We start from the raw sequence: 14,439 nt of genomic DNA on the forward strand, positions 1-14,439 counted from the left end.
GGTGAACTGTCTGTGGCACTGTTTAGGTGGTATGCAAGCCCAGGTTTCTTTGACAGTGGCCTTCAGCTCATCTACATTTTTGGTCTCTTGTTTCTCATTTTCCTTTTGATAATAACCCATGGATTCTCTATGGGGTTCAGATCTGGTGAGGTTGCCGGACAGTCAAGCAAACCAACACCATGGTCACTTTTGGTGGTTTTGGCAGGTGTTTGCAGGTGGAAATCCTGCTGGAAAATGGAATCAGCATCTTTAAAAAGCTGGTCAGCAGAAGGAAGCATGAAGTGCTCTAAAATTTCTTGCTAAACAGTGGACCAACACCAGCAGATGACACTGCACCCCAAATCATCACAGACTGTGAAAAGTTAACACTGGACTTCAAGCAACTTCAACTATGAGCTTCTCCACCTTCCTTCAGACTCTGGGACCTTATTTTCCAAATGAAATACAAAACTTGCTCTCATCTAAAAAGAGGACTTTTGAAGAGTTCTTCTTCTTTTTAGCCCAGGTAAGACGCCTCTGATGTTGTCTGTGGTTCAGGAGTGACTTAACAAGAGGAATACGACAACAGTAGTAAAATTCCTTGATGCCTTGACCCCAGATTAGTCCATTCCTTGTGAATTTCACCCAAATTCTTGAATCGATTTTACATGACAAGCCTCTCAAGGCTGCGGTTCTCTCGGTTGGTTGTGCATCTTTTTCTTCCACACTTTTAACTTCCAATCAACTTTCTGTTAACATGCTTAGATACAGCACTCTGTGAACAGCCAGCTTCTTTGGCAATGAATGTTTGTGGCTTACCCTCCTTGTGGAAGGTGTCAATGATTGTCTTCTGGACAACTGTCAGATCAGCAGTCTTCCCCATGATTATGTACGCTAGTGAACCAATCTGAGAGACCATTTTGAAAGCTCAGGAAACCTTTGCAGGTGTTTTGAGTTGATTAGCTGATTGGCATGTCACCATATTTAAATTTTTTGAGAATTTGTGTTTTTTTAATTTATTTTAATAAATGGGATGCAAAATCACCACAATTGAAATAACCAAAGACTTAAACTACTTCAGACGGTGTGCACTGAATTTATTTAATACACGAGTTTCACAATCTGAGTTGAATTACTGAAATTAATACATTTTCCACAACATTCTAACTTATTGAGATGCACCCGTTCTAGCTTATTGAGATGCACCTGTATGTGTGTGTGTGTGTATACATAGAAGAGATATGCACCTGTATTAGTAGAGCTGGGTATTATTGAGATACATGGAGGTATAATGGAGCTCTCCTAGAAAAATAATATGTATTAAGGACACAGGTAAATGATAAATTTGAAATATTTGATTCACCAAGTATTTCCCAACACTGTAATAAAAGCAACACTACATCCTTTTAAAATTAGTTTTCTGAATCAGAATTTAAGAAGACAACAGATGTCCTGCTCTATGACAATTAATGATATTCATTAATTCACTGATTGACTTATTTTTGACCATAGACATCTAAGCCAAGATTATCATGGGTATTTTATGAGACTAAGCGTATATAATCCAATACTAATCATTTACGCAATTACTATAGTACTATACTATTTATTTATGCTACAACAGATGCTAATAATTTATGCTTAAACATATTCAGTTCATTAAAAATCAGTAACCTTGGCAATGAAACTAAAATAGGATGTATCTATAATAAAGAAAATCTAAGAGACTATAAGGAAATTCTTCAGGCCATTTCCTGCACATTCATATTTGCAAGAGTCTTCCTGCCTCAGATGTAGCACGAAGCCAAACTACAAAGCACATCACTGCATTATTGACCACTATTTCACAGCAGACACATTTTAAATTGTCATGTTAAAACACAATGATGTCACCTGTTGTCCGGTTTCCTCAACCTGCAACATCTGCTTGCTCTCACTGTTAAAATACAATAATTGGAAAATTGTAATGCAAAATTGTATTTAACATAGATTTTTATAAATATTGGCTTGAACCATAATTACAAATGCCTAAATGTCAAACCAAGTAACATTAACATAAATAACATTACAGTTTTTGAGCAAAATGTAACAGAGCCATACATAAATCTAACAGAAAAGCTTTGGAACTAAATAACTCAATTCATAATCGTAAAGAATAAAAATGTAGAAATCAGTAGATAGAAAACTCAGAAATATAAGACTTAGTATTAAACGGAGCATACTTTTCACAAAGTAATGGTTGAATGATTGTGATTATTTACTGTGACTGTGATTAGTGTAATAAAGTCCAGAGGTGGAAGTGACAAATTGCATTTCCTCTCAATACTGTAATTGAGTTGTTTTTTGTGTAGTTTTTAAATCTGTAATTTTACTTTTACTTAAGTATGTTTTGTTTGAAGTAGTGTACTTAACTGTGATTTAGATAATATCCATTACTGAAAAAAATAAAATTATATATATATATATATATATATATATATATATATATATATATATATATATATATATATATATATATATACAGTACAGACCAAAAGTTTATATATATTATATATACAGTACAAACCAAAAGTTTGGACACACCTGCTCATTCAAAGAGTTTTCTTTATTTCCATGACTATGAAAATTGTAGAGTCACACTGAAGGCATCAAAACTATGAATTAACACATGTGGAATTATATACATAACAAAAAAGTGAACTGAAAATATGTCATATTGTAGGTTCTTCAAAGTAGGCGTCAAGAGAATGCCAAGAGTGTGCAAAGCTGTAATCTAAGCAAAAGGTGGCTACTTTGAAGAACCTACAATATGACATTTTCAGTTGTTTCACATTTTTTGTTATGTATATAATTCCACATGTGTTAATTCATAGTTTTGATGCCTTCAGTGTGACTCTACAATTTTCATAGTCATGAAAATAAAGAAAACTCTTTGAATGAGAAGGTGTGTCCAAACTTTTGGTCTGTATTGTATATAAATAATAGTGCCCCAGAAACTGCTGCACTGACTGACTGAAGGGCGCAAGAACAAACCCGTGGCCATATTTAAGCATCCACTTTGACTTAAAATGCAAAAAAAGCAAGAGCTTTATTATGTAGTTTAAGCTGTGTTTGGCTAAGTTGACTGAACTGGCATTTTCTAAAAAGTAGACATCAAACCTGCTCATGCACGTTGAGGTAAGTTAATAATATCGATATCTTTAGTTTACATAACTGTTGTACTATTGTGTTACATCAGTGTGTGACATTGCTAATGTTGGTTAGCACCAGGGTTGGAAATAAATGGGAACTTGGGGCAAAACTGCCAATGTACAATTAAGCTAGCTCTATTACCAGTATCATGATTTCAGTGTCATTAAATGAATGAAAAGTGTTATATTTTAGAGTAGATCTGCTGAAGTTGCATTAGATTTGAGCATAAATGTATAACCAATCATGTATAAATGTATAACCAATTGTTGAGAATGCAGTGTCCAATTAAAGTGTTTTGATTAGTCACTGCGGAAAATGGCAGTGTTGTTCAATGTGTGCCTTCATTGTCTGAATTCTGAATCTGCATTTTCAATTTCTTTTATTATCACAAATTACAATATAACAGAAGATTTTTATTAATTTTTTGCTGGAAAAGCACTTAACTTACATTAGACTTAAGTAATGGACTGTAGTGGATTTTTTTTTTTTTTTAAATCAAATCAAGTTTTATTTATATAGCGCCTTACAGCAACCAAAAGAAGCACAAGGCACTTTTCCAGTAAAAAATAAAAATAACAAATAGACAGTAGACAATGAAAATATAAGAAATATAAAAATAAAAAAGTGCTGCCAAGTTTTGCACCATTTGGAGCTGACTGAGAAGAGAGTGATTAAGTTCAATGTAGAGAGCGTTGCAGTAGTCAATCCTTGAGCTGATGTATAGGCATGTATAGCTTTTTCAAGGTCAGCTTGGGACAAAAATGGTTTGAGCTTGCTGAGGAGTCTTAGCTGGTAAAAGCTCGCTTTCACTACTGCACTGATCTGTTTCTCGAATTGCATACTTTGGTCAAAAATAACACCCAGGTTACGCACGGTAGGTGCAAACTGAGGTGTTAGAGGACCAAAACTCAGAGAACTGCTGGGTGAGTCCGGGCTAAACAGGATGTACTCAGTCTTTTCTTCGTTCAGATGAAGGAAGTGCTGGGAAAGCCACTGTTTATATCCTGAAGGCAGTTATGGAGAGGGTCCATATGCAGAACTTTCACTCAGAATCACAGGAAGATAGATCTGGAGGTCGTCAGCATAGAAATGAAATTGAACTTTGTGATTGGAAATGAGTTGACCAAGTGGCAGCATATAGAGGGAAAACAGAATGGGACCAAGAATAGATCCCTGAGGCACACCAGATGACAGAGGAGCAACCGATGAAGAATGATCATTAAGCACAACTGAAAAAGTTCTGTTAGTGAGGTATGATGAAAACCAATTAAGCACCGCACCCTGCAGACCAACAACACGCTGAAGATGAGAGATGATGATGGCATGATCCACAGCGTCAAATGCAGCAGTCAGGCCCAGTAACACCAGAACCACAGAGCTTTTTCCATCCAGGGCTCCAAGAATCTCAATAACGCTGATTCAGTGCTATGTCTTGACCTGAAGCCAGACTGAAATGTATCACCAATGTCGTGCAGTTGAAGGTGAGACTGAAGCTGGGTGAAAACAAGCTTCTCTACCAACTTCGACAGAAATGACAGGTTAGATATAGGGCGGAAGTTGGATAGTGTGGAGGGATCAAGATTGGGTTTCTTGAGCAGCGGTCAACAACTAGTTTAAGATATATAGACCCTTGTTCTTTTTAAATTAGATTAGAATCTACTACCCTACCCCACTGTTAAAAAATGCATTAGATACATTTTAAAATTAGCTACTTTTTACTTTTACTTGAGTAGATTTTTAGACTGGTAACTTTACTTGTTCTTATATAAAATCTCATTGAAGTAACAGTACAGTACTTGTTTTACTCTTTCCAACTCTGATGAAGTCCAGGTGTGTTTATTCTAGATTTCAGGAAGAGAGCGCCTCCTCTGCAGCCTCTCACCATTAAAGGGACTGAGGTGGAGTAGACTGTAAGTTATAGGATCTTAGGCTTTACATTGCAGGGAACCTTAGCTGGGCTAAAACACAGTAACACAGTGAAGAAGCTGCATTTTATTTGACTGCTTAAGAAGATGGGATGATAATCCCTCATCCATGTCTATAGAGGCCTTTGTTGAGAGCATCCTCACCAGCAGTAATACAGTGTGGAATGGCAACACTACCCTTGCTGCAATGGCTCATAAAACCTGCAGATAGTCATTGGCTTGAGACACCAGGCATGTCACAACAGCTTCTTTCCAGCTAATGTTAGGTTTGTAGCACAGGATATTAAGGAGGGAATAAAGTACCCAATTCCACAATCCTCCACTCTGGACAATTAAAAATCTGCACTCCCTATCAGTATAGACAATTAACCTCTCTCATCTTACAACCCATTTACACCTTGGACAACTAGCAATTTCACTGACACCCCAACTCCATATAATGTTTTTTATGCGTAATATTTTTGCTTTGGGACTGTTTGTGTACAATCATGTACAACAGTGTCATCATCATCAAACACAGGTGTGTTAATCTGGGGCAGTACCATCTCACTTCTGTCAACCAACAATTGCAATATTACTTATTTACACAATGTGTAATATTACTCATACAATGTGCAATACTATTTATTTACTTTCACTACTTTTTGAAAATTTATATATTTTAATTAGAAAATATTTTGTGAAAATACTGTGTAAACCTTTCATGACTAAAGCTGACTCTGAGAATAGCACAACGTACATGCTCTGCAATGTACTTGTTCAAATGGCAATAAACTTGAAACTTGAAACTGTGACAGAGTTCAGGATGGCTGTTAGGTGCTGTAGTTTTTGGTGGTAATACTTATAGCTATTTTTGCATCATAACTGCATGGAAGTCTGAAGCTATTATTTTGTCTAATGTTGATCATATCCTTACTCTTAACTATCAATGTTATAATATCAAATACCATAGATTTTGTGAGAATCAAAGTTGTTCAGTTCTCCTGTCAGCTGTTTTAACACTTTGGCTAATAAGCCAATATATGCATAATTCCCCCATTCCATACTTACTCCAGTTTGTAGATTTTTTGGTATTTTATTTCATTGTCAGAATCCTCAGGCTCTTCTTCAGCTTCACAACTCCTGAGAAAATCAATCGCATTAGTTAACACACACACACACACACACACACACACACACACACACACACACACAGATACAAACCTGAATTTGAGGTCAGGGTTCATATAGCAGAACCACTTTTTAGGGAGCTTTGAACTTTTAATGCCATCAGCAAGTTTTCGCCACTTCAAGCAATCATCACATTGAACCCAGTTAGAATCTGGCTGCATCCTGTATGTCCACACAAAGACACAAATCTCTTTAATTCACCAGCCCTCTTGCTTGTGTGTGTTTATATAACTTGCAGTTTAGTACTTACACAATGTCCTCAACAGGTTTATCGCAGTGCTTATTTATATAATTTACTTCTCTCCAATATTCCTCAAGCATAATGCCCACATTCAGCATGGTTTTCCTACACATACACAAAATAGCATGTTTAAGTACATTGTAAAAATATGTACAAGAATGCTGCAAATCAGTGTTAAAAAATCATTAGTCTTAGAATATTGTACTAATATAACTTATACTCATTCTGTAGTCTGAGTCCCTTTTAACTGCTATACACAAACCTGTATTTATAGCTGATTCATAATGTTACTTAAACACACCTGTAGATTTCTGTATTGTCAAAGTCCTGCTTGTTGAGTGTTGGTATGAGGTAGTTACACTCAATCACCCCAATAACACCTACTCCGATTCTGTCGACCTGGTTGCAGAACACACAACACAGTAAACAAAAGTGAATAAAACATGTTTACTCTAGAAACTGATTTGACTGAATACTAAATAATTTATGAATACATGTATATATATTTTTCATATGTATTTTGTTGCATGAATAAATTCTAAATTATAATTAGCCCTGAATACCTACGCCCAAGCACAATTATCCATAATCTGGAATTGTCTGTTACAAACATTTGATAGCCCTGGCTTAGATTGGCCTTGAAGCACATAAAACTAAATCTTAGTTCACAATAATGCTAGATTTAAATGTAACTGTGCTTTTTTGGATTGCCAAGGGTATGTAAGTGCATCTAAAATTAGAATATAATAAAAAGTTAATTTATTTTAGTAATTCAGTAGAAAACGTTAAACTCGTAAATTATATAGATTCATCACACACAGATATATTTCAAATGTTATTTACTTTTAATTTTGATGATAATGGCTTAGAGCTCATGAAAACCCAAAAATCATCTCAGAAAATCAGAATATTGTGAAAAATATCAATATTAGATACTCGTGGTGTCACACTCTAATCAGCTAGATGTCATCCCAGCGCATTAATGGAATGTTGAATGGCAGGAACAATGTGGTAGAAAAAGGCGAAACGAAGCCCATTCAAGAATTTGGAGGAGATTCACAAATAGTGGACTGCAGCTGGAGTCAGTGGTTCAAGAGCCACCATGCACAGACATATCCATGGGCTACAACTGAGACATTCCATGTGTCAAGCCACTTCTGAATCAGAGACAACATCAGAGGTGTCTTATCTGGACAAAGGACAAAAAGAACTGGACTGTTGCTCAGTATCTTTTCAGGTGAAAGATAATTTAGCATTTCATTTGGAAATCAAGGTCCCAGAGTCTGGAAGAAGAGAGTAGAGGCACAGAATCCAAGTTGCTTGAGGTCCAGTGTAAAGTTTACACTTTCAGTGGTGCTTTGGGGAGTCATGTAATCTGCTGGTGTTGGTCCACTGTGTTTTATCAAGTCCAAGGTCAGCACAGCCGTCTACCAGGAAGTTTTAGAGCACTTCATGCTTCCCTCTACTGACCAGCTTCATGGAGAAGCTGATTTTATTTTCCAGCAAGATTTGGCACCTGCCCACACTTCCAAAAGTACTAATGCCTGTGTAATAGGGCAGTCTAGGTACCGCCCTCGTAAACGTGACTGTCGCCTGAATGACTGGTGTGACAGCCTATTGGCTGCTGTTCCAGGCATATTTAAGACGCCGGGTATGCCACCTGAGCGTGCATGATCCAATTGTTGTCGTTTGTGGGCTGGTGCACACGGCATGTACCTAGCTGTTTGGCTAATGCTGCTGCTACTAGTGTTTATGCACTATTAAGTGTGTATATTGGTTTGTAGCCAGGTTGTGTTTAGGATTGGCGTGACGTTGCTGTTGGGTACAGGCTGTCCTTCACTCCAGGTATGTTAATTCCAGTGGATTAATGTTTGTTGCGGTGTGACTTGTAACTTATGCTTCGATTATAGTCTGTGTATGCGCTGATGAAACACCTGCATATTTGCAGCTCGTTGCTTTTGGATAAAACTGCAAGTAACTGAACCTGTGTTTAACAATCTACTTCTGGGTATGTATATCTAGTCCCTTGAGCATTATTTGGATTGGTGTCTCTGACTGATTTGTCTTTATGTTTGTCTATTTTAGTGGGGGTAATTGTTCGTGAGCATTTTGTCACTGTGGACTGCAGGGCAAATAAGTTACTCCCTATACCATATTAAGACTGCACTGTTTGTTCTGCTGCTATTTTTATCATTTTGTGACCATTGGTATTGGATTTGTCGGTTTTTGTTCCCTGTTTAAATTTATTGATTTGAGTATTTATGGATCTTTTTCAGTTTCTTCTTTGATTAATTTGTTGTTTTTGTGACTTGATTTGAATCCTGTTTGTTTGTTTTTTTAATCTTTTTTTTCCCTTTTGTTTTGTTCTTTCTCCTGAACCCTTGGTTGAGCCATTGTGTCTAGGTTCATGAGCTTGTGATGCCAACCTAGTGGAGCTCCTGCCTCTCTGAACCTTTGTGGCCAGTAAATGGTCCATATTTGTCATTCATGGTTTGAACTTGATCCAATGCAAATTGTTTAACTGAATGTGTGTTGTGATTAATTGTTTTAATACTCTTGTTTGTTTGTTTATTTCAGGAGCTGAAGGCCTCCAGTAAGGGGAAGCTAGCTGTTTTGACCTTTGTGGTGGTGGTGCTTCTCTCAGTGTTTTTGCTGTGTCCATTGCATCTCCCTCACTTAGTGTGTGTGTGTGTGTGTGTGTGTGTGTGTGTGTGTGTGTGTGTGTGTGTGTGTGTGTGCGTGTTTGTGGGTGTTTGTGCGGAGCATACTTGGGTGAGTGGGTTGTCTTAAGATACTCACTATGCAGCTAGCCACCCTACTGTAAGCCTGAAAGTATTTTATTTCCTTTCTCATTTCTGCCTGGTCGACAGTTTTCTATATTTTAGCTGATTATTCTCATTTGAGAAATAAAGGCATTTTTGTATTTATATTCACGTCTCCTGTGTTTAGTGGAAACGAACCTGTGTGCTTTATTTTGAGTCTAAATTTCCCGTTTATAGAAACGGGTGGCGTAGTCTGCTTTCCGTTCTAGTTGTATGCTAATGTCGACTTTTACCAACCACCGCCCGCCACACTTTGGCGTCGTCGGCAGGATTCCACATTTGACAGAGACGTAAATGTATATACAGTTTTTTTTTTTTTTTTTTTTTTTTCTTTGTTTAAGTATTGCAGGATTTTGTTTTCCTTGGTGTGGAGTGGCAGCAGGACAGCAGTGCACGTCTTGTATTGAACCTAGCCCTTATTGTGGGTGTACTTTTCACCTTTCATTGGTAAGTGCTTCTATCGTTCAAGTATGGAAGAGGAGTTACACGAGTTAAGGGAGATGATTGCTCAGCTAAGAGCAGACAATGAGAGGTTGCATCAGGAGCGTACCTCTGTGCCCTTAGGTCCTAATGACTTATCTGCTTCTGCCCCTGGGCCTTCTTTTTGTCACAACCCAGTAATGTAGATGTCACTAGACCAGAATGATTTGTTTTTGTACCACGAGACAGAAAGTGTCCAAGATTTAATGGCAGGGTCGGCCTTAGTATTGAGGAGTGGGTTGAGGAGGCCCAGGCTTGTATGCGTGCCTGTCATCTTTCTGATACTGACAAGGCATTCTATCTATTTGACCATTTGGAAGGGGAAGCAAGGGAAGAGATTAAGTACCGCCCAGAGGTAGAGCGTAAAGACCCAGACAAAATTATTTCGGCTTTGCGGGAACTGTATGGTTGCTCGCAGTCATGTTTCTTTTTCTCGAGAAAGCAACAGGAGGGTGAGAGCCTGTTGGAGTTCTCCCTTGTCCTAATGGGTCTCCTTGAGCAAGTGAAACAACGATCACCTCATGGTATGCCAAATTCAGTTTGTTGAACATGTTTTTGATGGCGCTCTGCGTCGTGAATTAAAGCAGTTGATACGTCGTCAACCTACGTTAACTTTGTTGGAGGTGCGTAGCGAAGCCATTAGATGGGAGCGGGAGGGCATGCCAGGAAGTACAAGGACCAGAAGTCATTCTGTTCCATTAGTTCATGGGCTTCAATATGGGGTACAAGGGGATCCATTTGTTGGGGTGAGTGGATTATCTGGGAATTCGGAGATGGCTGAATTGAGGGATATGCTCAAATCCCAGCAAGCACAGTTGTCTAAACTTACACAAAGTTTTGCCCGTTTACAGGCTCCCTCGTTTCGGGGTCAATCTTCCCGACAGGTACCAGTTATTTGTAGGAGGTGTCAAAAACCTGGGCATTTTGCCAGAGACTGTGACGAGGAACGTGTCCCTTCTCGCCCTCAGCTTTCCTCACCCTCTATTCAATCGAGAGCTGGAGGTAGACGGCCTGGCCCATCAGCAACGTCGGAAAACTAGTCCCCACCGTGCTTCAGGGCCATAGCACGGGTGGGGAGGTAACTGGCTCAAACGTTTCAAATATGTCGCACTTAATGTAATCGCGCCCACACCTTGTCGTTTCAATTGGCGGTGTTCGAGTGCCCTGTCTGGTGGATACTGGCTCCATGGTAACTACTATTACTGAGAGTTGTTTTCGGAAACATTTCGAACCATGGGGCCAGGATCGACTTAAATCGTGCCAGTGGTTGCAGCTTAGAGCCGCTAATGGTCTTTCAATCCCTTATATTGGGTATATGGAGTTAACTATCGAAATGTGCGATCAAGTAATAACAGAATGTGGTGTGCTTGTTGTGCGGGATCCTCCTGGTGGCTTGTGTACACGGGTCCCAGGTGTTCTGGGAATGAATGTCCTTAGTCGACGCTACGGGGGGCTTTTCGTACAACATGGCCCAGACTTGTTTGATTCGCTCTCAACCATAGATGTTCCAAATTCTGTTTTACAGGCACTACAACATTGTCGTCGAGTTGATAATCAGTTGCCTGTGGTACATTTCAGGAAGGGTTAGAGTGCGAGGGCAGAGACCATGTCGCATCCCAGATGGCATGATGAGGTTTGTGGCAGCAACTTGTTCCGAGCAATACGCCAACAGTACTGTTCTTTTTGAACCCCCAGACGTCGGGTTACCAGCTGGTCTGTTGGCTTCTTCTGTACTAGTGCAGGTTACACGAGGTACTGTTTATCTACCTGTGGTAAATGATGTGTTGCTTTATGCTAACACTGTCCTTGGTACACTGACTAATGTTTATGTGGTTAGTTTGCCTTCAGGAGTTAGTGAGGTCCGGTCGGTGGCGGCCACGGTGCATTCTCCAGCTGGTGAAGTCATCCTTGGCGTTAAAGAACAAATTGACGCACTCGACTTGTCTGTTTTATCCGAAACAGAACAGGGCCAGGTAAGGGACCTGCTTTACAGGTTTCAGTCAGTGTTTTCCACTCATGAGGGTGATCTAGGATGTACCGGCCTGATTTCGCATGATATTCCCCTGCTAGATAACGTTCCCGTCCGGCAGTGATATAGGCGTATACCTCCGTCGGAATATGAAGTGGTGAAGTCCCACATTAATCAGCTATTGGAGGCTAATGTTATAAGAGAGAGCTGTTGCCCATATGCATCCCCAATTGTGCTTGTTAAAAAGAAAGACGGTAGTCTGCGTATGTGCGTTGACTACCGCCAACTGAACGCAAAGACCCCTAAGGATGCTTTCCCGCTGCCGCGCATCGAGGAGTCGTTAGACTCTTTGACGGGGGCCTGCTGGTTTTTCACTATGGACTTGGCCAGTGGGTACAATCAGGTCCCTGTCACGGAAAGAGACAAGCCCAAGACCGCATTTTGCACTCCTTTCGGATTGTTCTAATGGAATCGTATGCCCTTTGGGCTTTGCAATGCTCCAAGCACGTTCCAACGTTTAATGGAACGGATGTTTGGGGACCAGCAATGTAGGTCTGTACTTTTGTACCTTTATGACATTATAGTCTTCTCTTCCTCAGTGTCGCAGCAGTTAGAGCGGTTGGAGGTGGTTCTAAGTCATTTAGAGCATGAGGGTCTGAAAGCTAAATTGGGTAAAAAATGTGCATTTTTCCAATATGAGGTAAAGTATCTGGGACATGTTATCTCAGCTCAGGGAGTATCCACGGACCCCAGTAAAATTGAGGCCGTAGTTAATTGGCAACGCCCCACTAGTGTGCAGGCGTTGCTTTCATTTCTAGGTTTTTGCAAGCTATTACCGGCGCTTTGTTGAGGGGTTCGCGAAGTTGGCAGCCCCTCTGCATAGGTTGGTAGCTGAATGGCCTGCCGCTAAACCTAGAACACGAACTGGGCAGGGTTTTTCTAGCACCTGGACTGAGCAGTGCCAGCAGTGTTTTGATGAGCTGAAGAGAAGGCTCACTTCTGCCCCAGTACTCGCCTATGCTGACTTTTCCTTGCCTTTTATCTTGGAGGTAGATGCCAGCCATGGGGGTTTAGGAGCTGTCCTCTCGCAGGAACAAGGAGGTAAAGTACGGCCAATTTCTTATGCTAGCCGCAGTCTTAGGCCCACTGAGCGCAATATGTCCAACTATAGCTCCATGAAGTTGGAGTTCTTGGCGCTCAAGTGGGCCTTGACTGAGAAATTTAGGGAGTATATGTTAGGGCAGAAGTGTGTTGTGTATACGGATAACAACCCTCTCAGCCACCTGACCACTGCAAAGCTTGGGGCTTCCGAGCAGCGATGGGCTGCTCAACTTGCAGCATTTGATTTTAGTATCCGGTATCGGCCAGGAAGGAGTAACCGGAATGCTGATGCCCTTTCCAGGCAGGACCCTGCTAGTCATAGTGAAGTGAGAGGTTTGTTACCAGGGACTGAGGTTCCAGAGGTCCTGGCACAAGCATCAGGGTTAGATCTAGTGATGCCAGCTACCCAGGCTGTAGTCTGTGTTTCCTAGTCTGGTGGGTGATATGAAGGCATTGCAGGAGGCGGATCCGGTGATTGGGGAGATTTTGGTGTTCTGGAGACTGGGAGTGCCTCCCAGCTCTGGCGACGCCAGCTGTCCAAAGCAGCCCTAGTTTTACTGCGTCAGTGGGATCGATTGCTGGAAAAAGAAGGGGTTCTGCATCGCCGTGTGTTTCGTTCTAACGGTGGTGAAGAGATTCTCCAGGTAGTCCTGCCAGCTGTTTTGTATAGGAAAGTTTTGTCACAAGTGCACCAGGGACATGGACACCAAGGGGTCGAACGGACCACTGAGCTAGTGCGACAGCGTTACTATTGGCCGGGACTGACATCCGATGTAGCCCAGTGGTGTTGGGAGTGCGAAAGGTGTCAGGTCGCCAAGGATACGCAGCCAGTAGCTCGTAGTTTCATGGGTCACCTGTTGGCCTCTAGGCCAAATTAAATCTTGGCCATTGACTTTACACTGCTGGAACCATCTTGCTCCGGGCTGGAAATTGTTTTGGTGATAACTGATGTCTTCACAAAATACACCCTGGCGGTCCCCACTTGGGATCAGCGAGCCGAAACTGTGGCCCGCACGTTGGTGGGGGAGTGGTTCCATAAGTTTGGTGTCCCTGGGCGCATTCATTCTGATCAGGACCGCGGCTTTGAGTCGTCCTTGATACAACATCTCTATCAGATTGAGAAATCCTGCACTACCCCTTACCATCCGGCAGGTAATGGGCAGTGCGAACGTTTTAACAGGACCCTGCATAATCTCTTGCGTACCCTTCCTCCTTGTCGGAAGGCAGATTGGATCTCTGCTCTCCCTCAGGTGCTCTTTTGTTATAACACTACCCCTCATCAAGCGACTTCTTGATGTTTGGCCAAGAGCCAAGGCTCCCTATCGATTTTTTTGTTAGGCAGAAGCCAGGAGATGGTGGCGGGTGGAGTGAATGAGTGGGTGTTGGAGCACCAAACCCGCTTACAGGTGGCCTTTGAGGGGGCTCGAGAACATTTGAAGGTGACGGCCGAGCGTCGTAAGAAGCAGCACGACCTGCAAGTTCGTGATACACTATTGGGGGAGGGTCAGCTGGTTTACCTTCGCGATTATGGCCTGATAGGGTGCCATAAGATCCAGGACC

The 14,439-nt window shown here is 41.0% G+C and overlaps 1 protein-coding gene across 1 annotated transcript in view; it reads right to left on the reverse strand.

Annotated features, from left to right (window-relative positions):
• Positions 1-14,439, reverse strand: part of LOC124382900 (MORC family CW-type zinc finger protein 3-like) — a 28,279-nt gene that overhangs the window by 3,957 nt on the left and 9,883 nt on the right. The window contains 6 exon segments of the mRNA XM_046845234.1: positions 1,227-1,281; positions 1,873-1,915; positions 6,147-6,218; positions 6,300-6,428; positions 6,517-6,612; positions 6,809-6,906. Of these exon segments, the coding sequence (XP_046701190.1) occupies positions 1,227-1,281; positions 1,873-1,915; positions 6,147-6,218; positions 6,300-6,428; positions 6,517-6,612; positions 6,809-6,906 (493 nt within the window).

The sequence above is a fragment of the Silurus meridionalis genome, chromosome 3 (assembly GCF_014805685.1).
Source record: "Silurus meridionalis isolate SWU-2019-XX chromosome 3, ASM1480568v1, whole genome shotgun sequence".
Lineage (NCBI taxonomy): Eukaryota > Metazoa > Chordata > Actinopteri > Siluriformes > Siluridae > Silurus > Silurus meridionalis.